The following is a 22,575-nucleotide window of genomic DNA, read 5'->3' on the forward strand; positions in this document are numbered from 1 at the left end:
AGGGAGTTTGGTTTGTGTGATGTCTCTGTCTCCCATTCCTTTGTCTCCTTGGGTTTGTTTGCTATCCATCAGTTATTCCTCAGCTTGGAAAGCAAAATTTGATCACCCCTTCTCATTAAAAGGAGGATTTCTAACAACTGTGGGCAGAACTCCCGCCTTGTAGCAATAACCAGTTGGAATCAGCTGCAGCGCTGGCAGACGGGGAACTTACTGAAGGTTGGAGAGGATGCACTGCAGCCTGTGGGCAAACCTACCCAGTGTCGTAAACACCTGCCGAGCAGGCGGAGCCTCACCTGTGTCCCCGTTGCCATGGTTGCACTCAGTAGCAGGCTGTACCTGCACCCATACTCCATTAGCTTCAGTGAAAGGAGGAGGGAAAGAGCTCAACGCAGCTCTACTTACAGGCTGCCCTTGGGTGAAATTTTGGTAACCCAAGTTAAATATTAAACAGCAGTTTCAACATTTTTTCTTCCATCGCACTAATTTGAGAGAGTGGGGACTGCTTCACAGACAGCAATGGTAAGTTTGGGGCATATTTTTATTAAATATCAAAATGTCTCTTGGTGAGGACTCAAATGTTTGACAATTTTCAGCGCACTGTGCAGAAAGCAGGAGATTTTCTTCAAAGATTGAAGCCGAATGCAACAAAGCTTTGACTGAAATGGCCGTTTTTGGCACTACTTTGCACTACTTTTCTCTTTTCAATGCTTGGCAAAACTTTTTCACCGTCTTCGTTCTCTCGTAAAGTTCAAATCGACCAACATATTTGGTCTCCACAGAGACAAATAAGTCAGCAGAGTTGTGGCTGAGAAAGTTTGCTTTCTGCCGCTTGAACCCTACCGAAGCATTAGTAAGTCATTAACGCTCTCCCAAGATCCTCAGAAGCACAAACTCAATCAGACTTTATTGATCCTTGTTTTAACGCTGGAAACAGTAAGCACGGTGGTTATAACAGGAGTTGTTACTTTTGCCCATCTTTGTTTCCCGAGGCTTTATATTGGAAGTGATTTCCATCGTCACAAGGAGTAGGTGCAAGTGGGCATTCCTGTTGACGGGGGATATCGACGGCCTCTTTGTTTTGTTGGAACAGCCGTCTTCAACCCCGAGTGTGTTTTGGATGTGAACTGTTTTCATTACCAACCTCTGGAGACATTGGTGCCGCTTGTCGCAGCTCCCCTCCTCCACACCCAGTTTAGATCAGCCAAAGCACAGTTTGACAAAGATCACTCTGTACATTCTGGTATTTTGTTACAAGGTGAGGTCACCACAAAGCCAAAGGAGGGGTCCAAGAATTGAATCTTTATATGCGACTATCTACTTTTTATTTGATTTTGATTAAGCAAAACTGCAGTCAGTGTTTACAATTGTGGAATCAAATCATCAGAAATGTAAATATGGTTGAAAGCAGAGAGCCTCCTTGTCACATAAACCATCGCACACAACTGGATTTTATTCTGATTATCTCTCGCAAGACTTTCTTCCTCTCTTTCTTCCCACATTTAATTTGTCCTATTTTTTGGTTTCTTTGCGGTTTATTTTGGCTGCAAGAATTAACAACATAAAACTAGATCAGAAAATATGTGTTTATAGGTACACGATAAGAAAGATGCGGTTAGGCTGGAGGGGGTACAGAGGAGCCTGGATTGGAGGACTTTAGTTTTGGGGAGAACTTGTTTTGCTGAAGTGAAGGAGGCTGAGGAATGCTCTGCTAGAGATCCGTTAAAATTATGAGAAACAGATAGTGTGGACAGACAGAAGCTTTTTCTATGAGCACAAAGGTTTAATGTGAGAGAAAGGAATTTTAAAGATCATTTCAGGAAAAATATATTACATTAACAGTGGTTGATATCTGGAACTAATTGCTAGAGAAGGTAGTGAAATCAGATGCATCGCCATGTTTAAGAGACACTTAAGGGGCTGTCCCACTTGGGCAACCTAATCCGCGAGTTCTGGCGAGTTTGCCCTAGACTCATACTTGCAGCATGGTCGACTCGAGGTCCTAGGAGGTCTTTGTAACCCCACTTTTTAAAAAGGGAGGGAGAGAGAAAACGGGGAATTACAGACCAGTTAGTCTAACAACGGTTGGGAAAATTCTGGAGTCAGTTATTAAAGATGGGGTAGCAGCACATTTGGAAAGAGGTGAAATCATTGGACAAAGTCAGCATGGATTTATGAAAGGTAAATCATGTCTGACGAATCTTATAGAATTTTTCGAGGATGTAACTAGTAGAGTGGATAAGGGAGAACCAGTGGATGTGTTATATCTGGACTTTCAGAAGGCTTTCGACAAGGTCCCACATAAGAGATTAGTATACAAACTTAAAGCACGCAGTATTGGGGGTTCAGTATTGATGTGGATAGAGAACTGGCTGGCAGACAGGAAGCAAAGAGTAGGAGTAAACGGGTACTTTTCAGAATGGCAGGCAGTGACTAGTGGGGTACCGCAAGGCTCAGTGCTGGGACCCCAGCTATTTAAAATATATATTAATGATCTGGATGAGGGAATTGAATGCAACATCTCCAAGTTTGCGGATGACCCGAAGCTGGGGGGCAGTGTTAGCTGTGAGGAGGATGCTAGGAAGCTGCAAGGTGACTTGGATAGGTTGGTGAATGGGCAAATGCATGGCAGATGCAGTATAATGTGGATAAATGTGAGGTTATCCACTTTGGTGGCAAAAACAGGAAAGTAGACTATTATCTGAATGGAGCCGTTTAGGAAAAGAGGAGATGCAACGAGACCTGGGTGTCATGGTACACCAATCATTGAAAGTAGGAATGCAGGTTCAGCAGGCAGTGAAGAAAGCAAATAGTATGTTAGCATTCATAGCAATAGGATTTGAGTATAAGAGCAGGGAGGTTCTACTGCAGTTGTACAGGGTCTTGGTGAGACCACACCTGGAGTATTGCATACAATTTTGGTCTCCAAATCTGAGGAAAGACATTCTTGTCATAGAGGGAGTACAGAGAAGGTTCACCAGACTGATTCCTGGGATGGCAGGACTTTCATATGAAGAAAGACTGGATAGACTCGGCTTGTACACGCTAGAATTTAGAAGATTGAGGGGGGATCTTATAGAAACTTACAAAATTCTTAAGGGGTTGGATGTTTCACCATCTGAACCTGCACCTCTGTGAAACCAAAATCGGGTGTTTCACAGAGGAAGGGGACAACTTTCTGGTGCCTTTCCCCACAGTGGAAATTTTTGATTCTGCTGTGGGGGGACGTCTGTGTTGAACTCTATAATGTGTTGTGTCCATTTTATTCATTTTTTTAACCTTTTTCTATGGTTTGTATGGAAACTTATTATTTAATTTATGTAAAGCACTTTGGTGTCAATGCGAGTTGACTTAAAACGTGCTGTATAAATAAAACTTACTTACTTACTTGGACAGGCTAGATGCAGGAAGATTATTCCCGATGTTGGGGAAGTCCAGAACATCGGGAACAAGGGGTCACAGTTTAAGGATAAGAGGGAAGTCTTTTAGGACCGAGATGAGAAAATCATTTTTTACACAGAGAGTGGTGAATCTGTGGAATTCTCTGCCACAGAAGGTAGTTGAGGCCAGTTCATTGGCTATATTTAAGAGGGAGTTAGATGTGGCCCTTGTGGATAAAGGGATCAGGGGGTATGGAGAGAAGGCAGGGATGGGATACTGAGGGATGATCAGCCATAATCATATCGAATGGCGGTGCAGGCTCGAAGGGGCGAATGGCCTCCTCTTGCACCTATTTTCTATGTTTCTATGTTTGTAATCTCCTTCATGCTCGAGAATGGTCCCCGCGTACTTGAGGCCTCAGCTAGGTCACGGCATATTTTTCAACATGTTGTAAAATGCCCGCAAGTTAAAAAAGGTCGCCATGGAAAAAATCGATACTTTTTTACTCGTAGGTTTAGTCGAGGTAGGTCATGGTAGGTCGTAATGCTATCGTAGGTAATCAAAGGTAGTCGAAGGTAATAGCTACTTGAGAAAAAAAAAGGCTAGTAGAAAAAGTCATTCCAGGGCATGTTCATTCATAGCTGGAGAGTTTTTTGGAGGAGACACTTGTTTAGAGATGGCACCAAAAAGGCAGCAACGTAGGAGCAGGGCACAACCCCAAAAAAAACCTGCCATGCAGGTGTTGCCCACCCAGGAGGAGGAGTGGCAGGAGGAGATGCCACAGGAGGTGAGAGTGCAGTAGGAGGATGCCCTGCATGAGAGCTCCCTGGAGGAGGAGGAGGAGGAGGAGGAGACCAGGGAGGTAGACAATGTCCCCACCACCACCCCATCCTTCACTGCCTCATTTGAAGGCAGCAGAACAGCCCCTACTGCTGTGTCTGACACAGCATCAGAGGCAGATGCCCCATTGGTGGTGAGGGAGGGCTGGAGGAAGGTTATACCCTATACCTTCACCGGCAGCAGGAGGTAGACCTTGTGGAATGGTTCCAGCACAATGCCATCCTGTACGGTAAAGAAAACGAGGAGTACAGGGATAGGGACAAGAAGCGCAGATTGTTCGAGGAAAAGGTGAAGGAATATCCTGACATTTATCAGGTTCTCATACTATCCAAGCCTGAATCTTCAGTGGGCTTCACCCACTGAGACCTCTTCACTCTTGTCCTTGCCCTTCAGCCTTTAGGCTGCAGAAGCAAAAGGGCTGCTGCCAGCAGCAAGAGTTGTATTTTTACTGCCATCCTTCCCTTACAGTTCCTTCTTTGCACGCATGGCTCGGAATGATTTTTTTAAAAATCTGGCAGGCATTTTATAGAACAAAAAATGCAAACATGACGTCATTTTCTAAGGTGATCATTTGAGCTGTAGCCATTCGTCGCTATTCGTAGTTGCTTTTCAGTGTAGTCGACTGAGGTCCAAAGGTGTCGTCCTCACTCTCCACTATTCGGGGTCCAATTTGCCAGAGATCCTCGAGTAAATCGTACATAGTCGAAGCTAGTCTTCAACATAGCCGAAGGAGGTCGAAGAAGATCGAAGGAGGTCTTCTACATAGTCGAAGGAGGTCTTCAACATATTCGTAGGAGGTTCTATACATAGTCGAGGAAGGTCGTAGGAGGTGTTCTACTTCGGCGAGTCAACACGACCATGACACTTTTTTTTTAACTCACCTAAACTCTTCTGCACTCGTGGATTAGGTTGCCCAAGTGGGACAGCCCCTTTAGACACGCTCTTGAATAGGCAAAGCATAGAAGAATACGGATCTAATGCAAGCAAAAATATGAATGCAGATGGATTTAAACATTGGCATGGACCATTGAGCCCTTTCCTGTGTGCTATAACTCTCTGACTGTAGCTCTCTACCCTTCGAGCAAAGGAGTGTACAAGTAATTAAACCAATGAATATTGTGTAATTTATTGCCTCACAAAGTACATGACCAAGAAGTTATGAATTTTCAAGGCAGTGCGGGAGAGCCACTGTGTTAATGGCACAATCTCCCAGTTTGTCCATGTTTGTTGCAAAAGTTAGCAACTGCTGGAATAAGGGCCACAAGCAGGATGAAAACAAGCGTTCTGTTCTCTGTGTTCTTGCTGTTAGCGCTCCACTGGACTGCAGCGACACACATTGTCGGGCACAGGTGTGTGAGCGGGGCATCGTAAACAAGAATGTCCTCAGGAAAAAATGCCTGTAAGGTATTTCAGTAAAAGAATGGGAACACCTTTGTGTAACATTGGCAGATCTGGCAACTTGCATCACTGCTTTGTGAGTTTGTGAACACACAAGCAATATTGTTTCCTCAAACCCTTTATCACTCAGAGTGCAATTCGAAAACATGTGCCGAGCTGAACACCTTTCACCTCGGAATCACGGAACAATCAACATAAATCATTGGATAGATTGCAAAACTAGCAGGGCACAGTGAGATGAAAAGATTTCATAGGAACCCGAGGACCACTTTTTCAGAGTGATCAGGTTTACAAGGTGGTCGGTATATGTAACAAGCTGCCAAAGGAAGTAGTTAAAGCAGGCACAAGCATGTCAAAAAATACTCTAGTCAGTTCAAGGTTGAAAACAAAAGGATACAGAATTAAATACTGAAATCTTTTGTCTAATTTTCTTTTTGTTTCGCATTCCCCCTTTACAAACCCTCATTTCCCATCCAAAGGTGCCCGATGGAGTTGACCTCTCAGTTACGAAGGAAGCAGAAACCACTGAGTTACTCATGGCCTTTCACCTTGACCCTATTCAGTCCCCACGCACATTAGGGAGTGGTTAATCTTTCAACACTTCCCTTTCATGGCACATCAAAGTGACTCCGTGAGGAATGACGCCATGAGGAGCGGTGGGTTGAGGCAGTAACTTGTAAACCATGATCTTTGGTGGGAGTTGCCTTTTACTAGCAGCAGCAACAAAGTCCAGAAGGTATATTCAGACCTGACGTCAATCCTATTCACAAGATGTTCTGACAATTTGAATAATTAATTTAACTACACGTGACATCACTTAACCTACCTGCTGAGTGGATGAAGACTTAACTTCCAATATAAAATAATATGCACTGTATTTTTTAATTCATTTTTGAGATCTGATATTGCTGACAAAGCCTGTATTTATTACTCATCACTAATTGTCCGTGGGAAGATGATGGTGGAGCACCTTTGTGAACCTCTCTGTTGCTTCAAGCTCACACAGTGCTGCTGAGGAGAGAGATCCGCTGGCCCAACGGTGATGAAAGAATGGGAAGTAATTTCCAAGTCAAAATGGCATTCCACATGGAGGAGAAACCTGCAAGTGGTGGGGATCTCAGGTTTGGAAAAGGCTTTCGGAAAAAACCTGGGCGAGCAATTAGATTACACTGCAATGTTGGAAGGAAGGAAAAATTAAAGTGTCATGGAGTCATTGAGCTATATTGCATGCAAGCTGACCCGTCCCCTCCACCTTGCCAATGCCAACAAAGTTGACATCCTGGGCTGGTCCCTGAGTATGGCCCTCGCCCTCTACATCCCTCCTATCCATGTATCTGACAAAATGTATTTTAATTGAATTCCTATCCAGTTGGATTGTTACAGCTGCACCTATCCAGGCAAGCGCAGAGCATTTCCAAATTGTATTTAGAAAATGGTGGAAAGACCTTGGCGCATCAGGAGGTGATATCACTGGATAATCAGCATCTTTGGCTGCACTTGGAGTATTGTGTTCAGTTTTGGTCACCCTGCTAGAGGAAAGATGCCATTAAGCCAGAAAGAGTGCAGAGAAGATTTCCGAGGATGTTGCCAGAACTCCAAGCCTGAGCTCTAGGGAGAGGTTGGTCTTTATTCCTTGGAGCACAGAAAACTTGGCGTGATCATACAAAGCTGTATAAGATATTGAGGGGAATAGTTAGGTTAAATACAGATATTTTTCCCAGATTAGGGGAATCAGGAACTAGTGGGCATAGGTTTGTGAGATGAAAAGATTTCATAGGAACCCGAGGACCACTTTTTCAGAGTGATCAGGTTTATAGGGTGGTCGGTATATGGAACAAGCTGCCAAAGGAAGTAGTTCAAGCAGGCACAATAACAACATTTAAAAGACATTTGGACAGGTACATGGATAGGAAGGATACTGGCCAAATGCAGGCAAATGGAACCAGCTTAGTCAAGTCAAGTCACTTTCATTTTTATAGCACATTTAAAAAACAACTCTCGTTGACCAAAGTGCTTTACATTGGTGGAGGTACTAACATTATACAACAATGGTTCATAGATTAAGTACATACATGAATACATACATATAGCCCTCCCTCAGAGGGATGTTCAGTAACCCCAAGTCAGCCGATCTGAGGGACCTGGAGGTGGTATGGTGGGTAAGCAGACTTTTGATGTAGGTGAGGGCAAGCCCATTAAGGGCTTTGCAAACATAAAGAAGGATCTTGAAATTTATTCGGAACCGCACAGGGAGCCAGTGGAGAGAGGCCAGAATCGGGGTGATGTGGTCCCTTTTTCGGGTGCCCGTCAAGGAGTCTCGCTGCGGCATTTTGGACCAGTTGCAGGCGGGACAGGGAAGCTTAGATGGGGCGTCTTGGATGGCTCAGACGGGTTGGACGGAAGGGCCAGTTTCCATATTGGAAAACTCTGTGACTCTGACTGCTGTCAAAGTCGTATTATTTATGTGGCTTGTCCAGTTATGTTTCTGGTCATTGGTGACCCCAAGGATATTGATGGAGGTATACTCAACAACAATAATGCTATTGAATATCAAGGGTAGGTGGGTGAACTCTTTATGGATGGAGATGATCATTGCTGACAACTGTGTGGCACAAATATTACTTGCCATTTATGGGCCCACATCTGAATCTTGTCTAAGTCTTGCTGCCTGCAGTGCGAGTTGCTTCATTCATGGGAAGTTGCAAATGGAATTGGCTATTGTGAAATCATACACACTTCTCACCTTATTTCGGAAGGAAGGTTAACGATGAAGCAGTTGAAGATGGTTGGGTCCAGGACGCTGCCCTGAGAAAGAGCAATACAGCACAGGAACACGTCCTTCCACTCATCATGCCTGTGCTGACCCTGATGCCAGATCTTGCCATAGAGGGAGTACAGAGAAGGTTCACCAGACTGATTCCTGGGATGTCAGGACTTTCATATGAAGAAAGACTGGATAGACTCGGCTGGTACTCGCTAGAATTTAAAAGATTGAGGGGGGATCTTATAGAAACTTACAAAATTCTTATGGGGTTGGACAGGCTAGATGCAGGAAAATTGTTCCCGATGTTGGGGAAGTCCAGAACAAGGGGTCATTGTTTAAGGATAAGGGGGAAATCTTTTAGGACCGAGGTGAGAAAAACATTTTTCACACAGAGAGTGGTGAATCTGTGGAATTCTCTGCCACAGAAGGTAGTTGAGGCCAGTTCATTGGCTATATTTAAGAGGGAGTTAGATGTGGCCCTTGTGGCTGAAAGGATCAGGTGTATGGAGAGAAGGCGGGTACAGGATACTGAGTTGGATGATCAGCCATGATCATATTGATGGCGGTGCAGGCTCGAAGGGCCGAATGGCCTACTCCTGCTCTTATTTTCTATGTTTCTATGTTTCTATCAGTAATCCCAGCTCTCTGCATGTGGTCTATATTGCCTGTGGTCTTCGTGCCTGTGCACGTGATGGTTTATGGGCCTCTTAAAGTTTGTTGTTGTATCCCACTTCTACCCTCTCACCTTTACGCTCTGCCCTGTACATTTGACAGTTCCATCCTAGGACTCTGACTGTCTATCCTATCTATGCCCGTCATATTATTATAAACTTCTATCATGTGGCCCCTCAACCTTCGACGCTCCAGAGAAGACAATCCTAGTTTGTCCAACGCTTCTTATAGCAAATACTCTCTAATCCAGGCAACATCGTGGTAAAACTCTGCTGCACTCTCCGCGCAGCCTCCACATCGTTTCTGTAATGTGATGACCAGAACTGCACACAATACTCCAAGTGTGGCCTAACCCAAAGTTTTATACAGCTGCAACATAACTTCCTGATTATTATACTCCAATGACGCCCTACATTTTTAATCTACAGAACTATTTGCACTCGTTATTGATACGTCGTCATTGTGCATTCTAACCAAGGATATATTTGCTAAGTTAAGGTCGTAGAAACTCTCAATCAGCTATATTGAGCAGGCCACATTATCAACAATCCCAGTATCAGACTCCCGAAACAGCTGCTCAATTCCGAGCTCTGCCGTGGGAGGAGAATACCAGACGGACACAGAAAAAGATACAAGGATGTATAAAGATCCTCCTCGGTGAAATGCAACATCCCCACTGACCCCTTGTGAGTCTTTAGCCTGTGACTACTCAAAATAGGTAAGGATGATGCCAGATGATATTGAGAACTTGAAGATGTGCATTGGGACTATATAGACATCCTGAGTAAATGGTGGAAGGAGGAGACCTTGTCATGAACTCCCATACCCCCACACTATCAGCCATTCCCCGGTCTATCTACGGAAGTCTACAGTTTCACATTGGCCTCCTTGGGCACCTTGGAAACCACAAAACCAGAGTGGAGTAAGTAATGTAGAAACAAGGAACTGCAGATGGTGGTTTACAAAAAAAGACACCAAGTGCTGCAGTATCTCAGCAGGTCAAGCAGTATCTCTGGAGAATATGGATAGGCAACATTTTGGGTTGGAATGCTTCAGATCAAGAAGGATCCCCATCGGAAACGTCACCTACCCATGTTCTCCAGAGATCCTCCTGACCTGCTAAATTACTCCAACACTTTGTGTCTCTTTTTGTGGAGCAGGTAATCCCTGATCCCAAGCGACTGCTCAACTTTAACTATACACCAGTTCCCCTATCACTGACACCAAGGGGCAGAGCTCGATATAATAACCTCTCCATTTTTATCATGGATGGAATGTTTGGAATTCTAAAATTGATGACATGTTGACACAATGCAAATATTTAAGCAAATGGAATTTGGTAAATGAATGAAGACAGCACAATGTCCTGTATTGTATAACCACATACAGTATCTAGTGGTTAAAGTAGAGGTTGGAAAATAATGCACTTCTTAAAACCTGCCTTTTCTGGTTGTCTCAATATTTCCATTTATGCTTTAATGTCAAATATTGCTTGAAAATGCCTCTTTAAAGCTTCTAATATGTCAAAGGCATTATGTGCATTTAGTGATTCAGTATGCCCATGGATAATGACGTGTGTTATACAGTTGCATATGTGTTGTTACCCTTTCTTAATTAACCAAACTTACAGGGCCCTTAGGAATCTTAGGAATCATTGACACGTCAACACCAATTGCTGCCGTAATCCAATAAAGTCATTTGACAAGAATATCCAGATTCTACAGCCGGTCCGGCTCAATTGCAGTAATTACATGTTGTTGATTGAACAATTCCCCAACCCCAACCACAATCCTTGAAGTAACCTGCCAACAAATCTCCACTCACACCACGTGAAGCAAAGAGAGAAAGTAAATTTCCAACACAATCAGAATTGGAAAAGGACAATAACAATCACTCCCATATCTGCAACATTGGGACTGTAATTATCGACAAATTCCAAACTCCAAAATTATCTCTCCACCACATCCATAGCTTTGGTTACACAGCATTACAAAACCATTAAACCATTTACGGATACAATTCAGTCAATTATGAGGTCAATGGAGTCAAAGGCATCAGTCCTGTTGAAGAGTAAGCCAGGAAACTGTTCATTTGTAGAAACGAGGAACTGCAGATGCCGGTTTACAAAAAAAGAAATAAAGTGCTGCAGTAACACAGCAGGTCAGGCAGCATTTCGGGAAAAGATGGATAGGTGATATTTCGGGTTGTGACCCTTCTTCAGGCTGATTGTAGGGGGAGGGAAGAAAGCTGGGAGGGGTTGGGCAAAGCCTGTCAGGTAATAGGTTGATACAGGTAAGAGGGGAGGGGGGGGGGGGGTTCATAGAGATGGATGGACAAAGACCAGAGATGAAAAGACAGAAGGCGTGAAACAATATAGGATTGAAGAGGTGAATTGTGAAGCTGGAGGAAGGAATGTAGGTGGAAGGAGAGGGGGAAGGGAGAAATAAGTACGAGTCCAGGTGGAGCTTTGGAGAGAGAACGGGGGGAGGAGGGGGGAGGATGGGGTGGTGGGAAGAAAGAGAATGTGGAGCAAGAAGGGAGGGGGGTGAGGTTCGATTTACCTACAATTGGAGAATTCATTATTCATACCATTGCGTTGTAAGCTATCCAAGCGGAATATTTCAGATTCAGATTCAATTTTAATTGTCATTGTCAGTGTACAGTTTTACTTGTCACATTCACGTGGTTTGCTATTTGTGACTTTTGAGAAGAGCTGTTTTGGTTCTGTGGCACTATGGAAACCTTACTGGAGGGATTTGTAAATATTAACTTTGTGATCAATGCCCACACCCTATAAATTTGAAAAATGATAGAGGATAAAATAGCACAATTTAGATGGCAATCACACTTAGGAACATTGGAATAGAGGTGAAGGTTGGTGATTGGGACAGCGGTATGAGAGGGCAGTCATGGTGAAAGTGAAAGAACAGCAGTGTAAATGATAACAATGGGAGGGGACAAGTTGGAAAGAGGGCTGTACCGCAGGGAAGCGGGAATGGGTGTGAGGGAACAGGAGGGTGGGCTTGTGTGCAGGATCAACTGATGGAGCATGAGTGGAGATGGAACAAAAACCATCTATAAACAATGGCACAAGAGAGGAAATGTGGATCCATGGAGCAAGGAGAAGTTTGGGGTCATCAGGAAGCCTTTCCTCCTGGTAATTGAGAGTTTGAGCCATTATTGATGTGAGCCTCTAGATGAGGAGAGAGGAGTTTTGGTGAAGAGTTTTCAGTAGAGAAAACAATGTAGAAACAAGGAAGTGCAGATGCCGGTTTAAAGAAAGTAGAGACAGACTGCTGGAGTAGCTCAGTCGGTCAGGCAGCTGCAGGGATCACATGCATAGACAACGTTTCAGGTCGGGACGCTTAATCAGGTTAATTGTCCCCAGAGGAAACAATGAAAAGACAGAAGTCAAACAATAGATGACGTGTGACATGTCCTATCAGAATGGGAGTAAGCGAGTGCTCTGCTCCGTTCTCCCCATGATCAATGCTCCTTGTCTTGTTCCTACCCAACAACAATGCACAGGGAGGAGCAACGCCACCCACTGTCAGACAGCTCTTGTTACCTCACATACTTCCAGCTGGACAAATGCAGAATCTGGCCTGGTCCGCTACTCTTTCAAGGATTAACATTTTCATTGCATAATTCTTTATTTTTCAGAAAACTATGCTCCACACTCCATCTGCTCTGTTTGACCTGGTACTGCCATAATTCAGTAGCTGCATGGTCAGACAGGGACTCAATTTCCATAATCCACAGCTAATTATGTTTTAAAACCAGTTGTGAGACGATTCATGAGCTACCATGGTTGGGGAGGGGGGGGGGTGTATTGGAGGAATGTACTTTTTAATTATTTTAATATCAATAGCTGACATAGTTTGTGTAGTAAGGAGACACAAGGAACTGCAGATGCTGGAATCTTGAGCAAAACACAAAGTGCTGGAGGAACTCAGTGTGACAGGCAACATCTATGGAGGAAAATGGACAGGCGACATTTTGGATCAGAACCCTTCTTCAGACTGGACTTCAAATTCCTGTATCTTTTTCCCAATTGTAGCAGTGAGTCTGAACAAGGGCCCGGACCCGAAATACCTGTCCATGTCTTCCACGGATTTTGCCTGCAAAGTGTTTTCAGGTGGTCAGCGTGGACTCAGTGGGCCGAATGGCTGTGCTGTATCTCTAAACTAAACTAAAAAAAGTACCATCTCCATTTGTAATAACACTTGCAGTTACCCCAGCAGTGTGGAATGTCACATCATGATGGCTGCACCATTTTCTGCGTATATCCGACTCCCTATCATGCAAAGCTGTGCAAACAATGACTACGAAGCAAGAGCACAGTTATCTCTGTAACCTTGCTTTCCATTTCACCTTAGTGCCAGTTGCTGATTAATGTGCCAGATAATCTCTCATTTGCCCATTTATTTTCTCCTACATTTTCCGAGCTGCTCTCATCAGGAATGACTCCACGGATGTGGAAAACCTTCATTACCTTTTGCAGGTGGCCTTGCATCTCACAGAAGCCATGGCAATGAATGTGCACAGTATCACTATCTTTATTGGGTGGTGATTCATCCTTTGGATGCTCATCGTGAAGTGAATGTTATGGACTTAATTACAGCAAAGGGAGTTAATGTCTCACTTAATGTCTCTCCCAGTGTTCGACTAATATAATGGATGGCAATTGTAAATATTGAGAACAGACGTTTAATTTTCACCTTCACCTTCTGGACGCTACCCCTCCAATACAATTTTGCTGCTTCTCACCACATGGTGCAAAGACCAGATCAGGATCTTGCCCTGACACAGGTTCAGAAGTTCTAGGCCATTCGGAGTGGCCATACCCGACTGCATATGGAAATACACAGTTACACAGTTACCCAACATATCCATAACGGGTTATGTCAGCCTTGGCTTTCTTCTGTGCCCAAAGCCACTCTCTTCTTCCACTAGCTCTGATCATTTCTGTTTCGATGGACAGTGAAGGCATAGAGTGGTTACGAAGGAAAAATATGAAAGAGGTAGATTGCCTAGCTACCTTACCTCACACTGCTTGTTAATGGCTACCAAAGGGTTAATATAAGATAACTCTTCTGGCTTGTTATATTCTCCAAAAGGCCGCAGGTTACATTATCAAGCAACTTACAAACAGGAAGAATGATTGGGTGAAGTACAGGAACAATACTCAACCTTGGCATGGTAGTATATGGTGAATGGTGGGTCTGCTCTTTGATACAGATTACTTTTCTCTCCTTTTCACTGTAAAGTAATACTGGGAAGTGTAAAACTGACAGAGGGGTTAAAAATGCTATTGTCTGACTGCTCAGACTTCCTGGTGACCCATGACTCAGCATATGAAATAAAAGGTGCATCATTCAAGTTTCACAAGTTCTATATATATACCTGCCCTTTCATGTAATAAAAGCATTTATTACTCAGGAAATACTCAGCAGGTCAATCTAAATTTGTGGGAAGATGATAGACAACATTTCAAGTTAATGACCTTGCATCAGAACTGAAAATAAGCTAAAAATTAAATATATGAAGAAAAAGAGAAGAAGGGAGAGAAGAAGGGGAATGTCCGTGATAGGGTGGAGACCACGAATGAGTGAGTGAATTAAAACAGGAGAGGAAAATAATGGAAAAGATTCAATGCTGGGTAGGACTTGAACAGTAATGGGTAGAGCCCTGGAGAATGTTGCACAACTTGGAGATCTGGGAGTACATGTGCATGGCTCCCTGAACAGATGAACTGTGTGGTAAAGAAGGCATTTGGCGTGCTTTCCTTCATTGAAAAGATATTGATCCCAAAATCGGGTCAACACGATGCAGCTGTAAAAGTCGTTGGTGAGACCACACTTGGAGTAATATGTGCACTTCTGGTTGCCAAGCAAAAGGGAGGATGTGTTAAACTGGTAAGAGATTTAGATAAAGTTACCTGAACCTGCCGGCTTGAGTTGTAAGGAGAGGATAGATAGGCTGGGGCAGTTTTCTTTAGTTTAGGAAGATGAGGTGTATTATTGAACAATACAAAATCACGAGAGGTATGGATAAAGTAAAGCTCGCAATCTTGTTCCCAGTGTAGAGGATTCAAACATTAGATGGCATAAGCTTAAGGTTAGAGAGAAGAGGTTTAAGTGGGATCTCAAGGGCAAGTTTATCAGAAGGTAGTTTGTATCTGGAATGAGTTACCAGATGAAGCTGGTACCAGAGGAAGCATGTAAGAAGGAACTGGAGATGCTGATTTAAACCGAAGATTGACACAAAAAGCTGGAGTGTCCCTGGAGAAGACAGACAATCTGAAGAAAGGTCTTGACCCGAAACGTCACCTATTCCTTTTTTCTATATATGCTGTCTAACCCGCTGAGTTACTTCAGCTTTTTGTGTCTATCTCTACTACAGAAGCGGATGGAATTACAACTTTCAAAAAAACATTTGGACAGATATATGGATAGGAAGGATTTGGAGGGATATGGGCCAAGTAGGAGTGCTAACGCGTCATGTTTCCTGTACTATAATTCTATTGTCTTTGAACCTGTTCACCAACATGCATCTCCATTTAACTGGTCAATTAACACTGCTGGTTTTGAAATTAGAGAATTTGGCTCTCATTTCTTAACAGCAGTGGCTTCAGGGCTTTCCGAAGAATGAGCTATATTTTTTTTTAATGTGGATGTTCTGTTTTTCATTTCAGGCCAGCTACAGCGTGGATCCAGGCCCTGAAAGTGTTTCAAATCTGCAGAGCCAAGTGAATGATGTAAAAGGAATCATGACACAGAATATAGAAAAGGTTCTGGACAGAGGAGAGAAGCTGGATGACCTCATCATTAAAACAGATGATCTCCAAGCTACAGTCAGTATCCGAGGGCATTATCAATAAATAAATAGCCTGATTATTGAATGAATTCCCACCATTGTCCTTCCCTTTGATTGCCTTAATATAAGGCTGATCATGCTCATCTCTAGTAATGTCTCCATGCCTCTACGTGAGAGGAACAATTACGGTGATAATTTATAACAGATTACTAGACCAAGTGCAGACCCGTTGGGTCTGTTCCCCCAACGTGCGGTTGTGGGGGGTGGGTGGAGGCGGCATGCAGCGTCACACACACTAACTATCCCCCCCCCCCCCACTCACGGGGGAGAGAGGGAAAAAGAGGGGGAAAGAGGGGGGGAGAGGGGGGAGAGAGGGTGTGCTGAGAGGGGAGGAGGCGGGGGCAGCAGGGAGGGGGAGGGAGGGTGGAGGGAAGGGGGTAGGGGTGTGTGGAGGGAGGGGGTTTAGGGGAGGAATGGTGGGGGAGGGGGGGGAGGGGAGGGAGGGGAGAAAAAGAGGGGAGGAGGGGGAGAGGAGAAGGGAGAGAGAGAGGGGGGGAGGAGAGGGGGGGAGGAGGGGGGGGGGGAGAGGGGGGGGAAGGGGGGGAGGGGGAGGGAGGGGGGGGGGGGGGGGGGGAGAGGAGAGGAGGGGGGAAGAGGGGGGGGGGAGGGGGGGGGAGGGGGGAGGGAGGGGGAGGGGGAGAAGAGAAGAGGAAGGAGAGAATTGGGGAGAGGGGAAAGAGAGAGGGAGATGGAGGAGAGGGGGGGAGGGGGGAGGATGAGGAGGGAGTAGGGGAGGGGATGGAGGAGGAGAGGAGAAGAAGGAGAGTGGTGAGGAGGGTGTGGGGAGGAGAGAGGAGGAGAGGAGAGAGGAGGGAAGAGGAGAGGGGAGGGGGGGGGGGGGGAGGAAAGGGGGGGGGGGGGTGAAGAACCTAAAAAATACTTTACAACCAAAAAAAAGACACATTCTGCAAACATTGTAGAACCAAAAGAGAAGCTTTTTGCAAACATTTTAGAACCAATAAACACTTTTTGCAAACATTTTAGAACCAATAGACACATTCTGCAAGTGTTTTAGAACCACTAAGAACACTTACATTTGAGTAGACATGTGTTCAGTGTTATTCACAGCTCAGAGAAACGTGACCCTCTGCCTTCCTCCAGCTTGCAGACACTGATTGATCCATACCTTGATTTACGTTTCGGGCCGAAACCCTTCTTCAGACTGATGGGGAGTGGGAGGGGAGAAGGAAGGAAAACAGGGAGGAGGAGGAGCCCGAGGGCGGGGGGATGGGAGGAGACAGCTCGAGGGTTAAGGAAGGGGAGGAGACAGCAAGGGCTAGCAAAATTGGGAGAATTCACCATTTCCTGGTTTTATAGTCTCTCCCTCCTGCCGCCAGCAGGGGCAGCAGAGAGAATGGGGAATTTTGTAAAATCTAGTAATATAGATATAGATAGATAGATTTACAATAAACAGCAGGAATTGTTGAATAATTTTAAATCAGTGTTTTGTGTATTCAACAAGGAAGGTGCCAGGCTGGATTGTGGTCTGTGCTGGGATAACATGTGGGATATGGGCTTCATTACCTAATTAGACACCGATTGAAAATAGACACCGGCTTCTTTTTAACTAGAAATTAATTCCAGTGGGGAAGAAAAGGGCCTGACGCCAATTAAGTAGATGGTGCATTCAGCAGCCAATTTATCAGATGTTTAAATAGAGGGTAGTCTATAGATTTGTGGCAGTACAATGATCAAGTACAACTGAAACAGAACCAGCCTCCAAATATCTCCCTAAGGCAGATCAGAATAATTGACTACACCTGAACTGATTGGTGGCTGACAGTGCTTAACCAAGTGTGTATGGTGAAATGATGCTGGGAACAAACTGGACTTGGTTACAGTTTTACATAACATCGGGTGGACAATATTTCAGGAACCCACTCCTGCTACCCCTGCACAATACATGAGGAGCATCGTGACAGTTTATCACTTTTCAGGGAACTAGAGTGCTGAGAAGTGGATTAGATATTGCAGGCAGACTACGAACAGCCTGATAAAATGAGGTAGTATTTCTGAATTTTTTATGGAGCCAGGGTCAGAATCGTATTGCGCGAGCGAGAGAGCCGGTGGGAGGGGAGGGGGTGCTGACTTTGACGTCGAGCCCGAGCCCCTACCCGTGGGAGCTCTTGAGAGGCGGCAATTAGGTGTGAGGTGGGAGGTTTAGTCAAGGCGAGGTTTAGTGAGTTGAGATTTAAGTGTGAGGTGAAGTTTAGTCGAGGTGAAAAACCAGATTCATTTCAAGGAAAACAAAAAAATTGGAATTCAGATTTAAATCGGAAGAATATCTGGACTAAAATCGCTTTTGGGGCCTCTCCGGGATTAGGGGCCCTGAAGCTTAAACTTCATTAATTTCATAGTAGATCCGCCCCTGGTACTGGGTGATGGGGGCGGTAACGTGAGATGAGTGGAAAGTAATGTGTGCATGAGAGCACCTTAGTAGATAAGAAAGAGGTGGTGATGGTGGGGGACCTGAAATTTGAGAATTCGGTGTTCATGGCGTGGGGTTATAGGCTACCAAGTGGAATATGAGATGCTGTTCTTCCAGTTTGCTAGTGGCCTCACTCGGGCAGTGGAGGAGCCTGAGGCTGGACAGGTCGGTGTGGGAATGGGAAGTGGATTGCAACCGGGAGCTCCAGCTGGCCCTACAGACAAAGCCCTTTCAGTGTGTTCTTCTTTGCAGGAAGCTAATTTATAGGGGCCTCTATCCCAACAGGTTTCATTTGTAGCTCTACTGGTTGTACCGGTCTGAAAGTGAGCTAATTTTCTACAGCAGAAAGACTTCAATAAGCAAGACTACAAGGTTCAAGTTCAAGTGAATTTATTGTCATGTGTCCCTGTATAGGACAATGAAATTCTTGCTTTGCTTCAGCACACAGAACATAGTAGGCATTTACTACAAAACAGATAAGTGTGTCCATATACCATAATATAAATATATACTATTAAATCCAGCAAAAAAAAAAAACTGAGAAATGTGGGTGGGTTAGATAGAAAATACCTTGTGTAAATAAACCAACCCACCAAGTCGAGCTAACGCTTTCCTTAAAGCTCTACCAAATGAACTGTGATTCAGACTGTTCCAGCTGCTACGGCCAGGCAAACGACTCCATTGCCATGCTGTGAGAACGGAGAGGTTGAGAAGGAGTTTCTTCCCAGAGGCCATTCGGACTGTAAATCTCACCAGGGACTAACTTTACAACGTTTTTCCTTCCAATGTTTAATATGTAAAAGAATATGTGTGTGTTTATGATTGTGTTTATAGTTTGTTTGGTTGTTTGTTTGTTTGTCTTTTTGCACAAAGTCCGCGAGCATCGCCACTTTTCATTTCACTGCACATCTCGTATGTGTATGTGACGAATAAACTTGACTTGACCATACTCCATATATTTTACCAGACCAGGAAAGAAATTGCTTTATAATTCAAACCAAACTTTGTCTCCTCATTTCAGTTAAGTTAAGGAAATGGAACTGCAAAAGGCACAAATATCTGGCATTTGTAAAAGCCAGGTGCTTTTGTTGGACCTCTGCATCTGGATATTGTACAAATTGGTAGAGAGGAATGTATCCATAAAGATAAGGCACTCAGACTAATTGCAAAAAGGCACAACTATCCCCAACTGGGTATGGACAGTAGGCACAAATGTATAACACTAACATTGATTATTCCACATGAGCCGGGCTCCTGTTTACCAGGGGCATTGCCTGAGGGGTCACTCAGAGGATTTTTGTTATCTCTCCATTTTGTTGAAATGCAAATCCCAAATTATCTGTTCTGAGGATGAATGTGATGAGGCCATCTTGGCACATTCTACACCTATAATCGGAATTTCCTATCCTCTTTGTTTCAGGCTGATTCTTTTCAGAAAACATCCACAAAAATCGCAAGGAAGATGTGGTGGAAAAACACAAAAATGATGATTATCCTTGTAGTAATCGTGGTTATAATCGTCATCCTCATCATCCTCCTTGCTACTGGTGTTATCCCAACATAAGTCTGCCTGTCTCCCACTGCCAGGACTAGTTTCAATCAATTTCATTGTGTAAATATATAATGCATTTTTTTCTCTGGTATGTGTATTAAATACTATAAATTATAAGCTTTGCAAGCTGATGTATGTAAAATATTTTTTTAATGGGTGATACAACTACCAATATTTGAAATAACATTCCCAGAAGTGTAGATAGCTTTATCAATATTACGTACTGTACATGCCATTTGAAATCCTTGTTAGACCTATTGTCCTTCTCCCCGTGTAAATTTCCTTCTCAATGATTCAGATACTGTATTGTCACATGTACCTAGTACAGTGAATGCATAGAACTTGGTAAAATCACACAGCAGACCTCTCCTTGGCAGTACACACGTGTCTGGCGCCGACAATTTCCTCATCATAGAAATTAGGTGCAGGAGTAGGCCATTCGGCCCTTCGAGCCTGCACCGCTATTACTGAGATAAATGTTACAGTGCAATTGAACTACAGTTTTCATTTCCACACAGGAGTATAGCATAGGCCCAGTCATCATGATATCCCTTGGCAAGCACTTTCCAGTAGGGAACATTGGAAAGTACACAAAAGCACAGAAAAGATATCAAGCACAATTGCTGCAGCCTAATTTCTAACCCAGTTAAAGTCAATTGAATTTACAGGACATGCCTGTTGCAGGTCTAGGGAGGAAAACATTTTCATTCATCATATCCATGAATATTGTTTTTTAGAACTATGTTTCTTTCTCTTTACCCACTGAGATGTATAATAGCTGATTTCTAGTGTGTTGTTACAGAACTGGTAGGTGGAAGAGATATTTAAAGAGAAACAATAGTAGCAAAGGAAGAAAACATCCAGCAATGATACATTATAACTTTGGATCAAACCTCGTGCAGGATCTTACCAAACAAATATGAACTTGGCTTCATTGTTTCAATAGATTTCTTGGCGTAAGCAAAATGGAATTAGGAAGGGGAGATGGTAAACAGGAAGAATAATAAAAAAATAATCTGGAAATGTTTTACTTTAAATAGATACATTATAATCCAGTTTATTTAGCCTACATGTTCAGTCACCTCATTTATAAAATAGATTATTATTGTAGAGAAGATCTTAAGGGTTGCTTCAATGTCAAAAAAATCTTAAGAACAAGTTCAAGTGAGTTTATTGTCATGTGTCCCTGTATAGGACAATGAAATTCTTGCTTTGCTTAAGCACACAGAAAAAAGTAGGAATTTACTACAAAACAGATAAATGTGTCCATATACCATGATATAAATATATACACACATGAATAAATAAACTGATAAAGTGCAAATAGCAGAACAAGTCACATAGTTTGTGGATGGTAACTGAAGTGACTTTAATAAGTGTTAAATCCGTATCTGGGTTGAATGTTCTCAGCCTGTAACATGACAAAGCCATTAAATCAAGGACAAGGCGCTCCTCGGCCACTACCTCGCCCATTTGGCAGAATGTATAGAAGTGTGAAAACACACACATCGCGATTCAGCTGGTATCAGGCAACTGAGCCATCCTACCAATGACTAGAGCAGCCCTGAGCTACTATCTATATTAGTGGAGATCCTCGGACTATATTTGACCGAACTTTACTAGATGTTTATCTTGCACTAAACATTATTCATGTTATTCCCTTTATCATGTATCTGTACACTGTGGATGGCTCGATTGTAGTCATGCATTGTCTTGCTGATTGGTTAACACGTAACAAAAGCTTTTCACTGTACACGGTACGCATGACAATAAACTAAATTCAAAATGGAAATCCAAACATTTTGAAGCAATATGCTACAATGGTACATATAAGATAATACCAAGTCAAAATGTCAGCCCACATTAAAGCTATGTAAAAATACATGCATCACATGGTAGCGCAAACTCTCACGATCAGCATTACTATCCTATTAGTGATGTTGGATCCCAAACAGTTAACCTGTTAAACAGCAAGCACGACACAGGTACTGTAGGAATGTTAAGCAGTTATTTCCTATTACTAGATTTCTATAGCAAGTTACAGTATCAAATCTGTGTATACCAGCTCAGCATGTAATCCTTTTCCCCCACCCTATGGAAACAAGTGTGTAATTTTGAAAAAGGTGGTGATCATTCCACTAAATTATGTTTCATTAATGGAGAACATCTTGCTCTTGGTACCTCAAAAGAACCTATCCAATTACTTAGTAAATTATTTCCCAAATAGTCCTGCTTCATGTCCATCCAAATTCCTTTTGCTTCCATGGTTTTAGGCAGTGCATTCCCAATTCATTATTGCTCACTGCATAAATGTATTTTCATCATGCCTTTGTACTGTGGATATGCAGTCTATGGTTCACTTCCATACCCATTTCTTATTTAGATGTATTTTGTTTTTGATCAGCTCCATTAAAATGCCACGGATCCATTTGCAACGTTCTCAACTGATCTGCAATATTCAAAGATTTGTTCGTCTCTATTGCATTTCCCCTTAAAAAATGTGGTGTTTACTTCACATTGACTCAAACCATTATTTTTATTGAACTTCTGACCAACAGGTACATCTAGAGATCACCAGGTCAATAAAATAAAAGCACAATAATTGTCGTGGTCTGTACTTTCTTCAAAACATGGTTGGCCTACGGTGAATTTACACATGTTCCA

The 22,575-nt window shown here is 43.3% G+C and overlaps 1 protein-coding gene across 1 annotated transcript; it reads left to right on the forward strand.

Annotated features, from left to right (window-relative positions):
* The first annotated feature begins 323 nt into the window (after window positions 1–323).
* On the forward strand, window positions 324–22,509 carry si:ch73-234b20.5 (uncharacterized protein LOC449923 homolog). The gene is made up of 3 exons (XM_055639125.1): window positions 324–519; window positions 15,750–15,908; window positions 19,780–22,509. Exons 1-3 carry the CDS (start codon window positions 517–519, stop codon window positions 19,921–19,923), a joined length of 306 nt encoding a protein of 101 aa, XP_055495100.1. The 5' UTR covers window positions 324–516; the 3' UTR covers window positions 19,924–22,509.
* The last annotated feature ends 66 nt before the right edge of the window (window positions 22,510–22,575 follow it).

Source organism: Leucoraja erinacea, chromosome 1, assembly GCF_028641065.1.
Source record: "Leucoraja erinacea ecotype New England chromosome 1, Leri_hhj_1, whole genome shotgun sequence".
NCBI lineage: Eukaryota > Metazoa > Chordata > Chondrichthyes > Rajiformes > Rajidae > Leucoraja > Leucoraja erinaceus.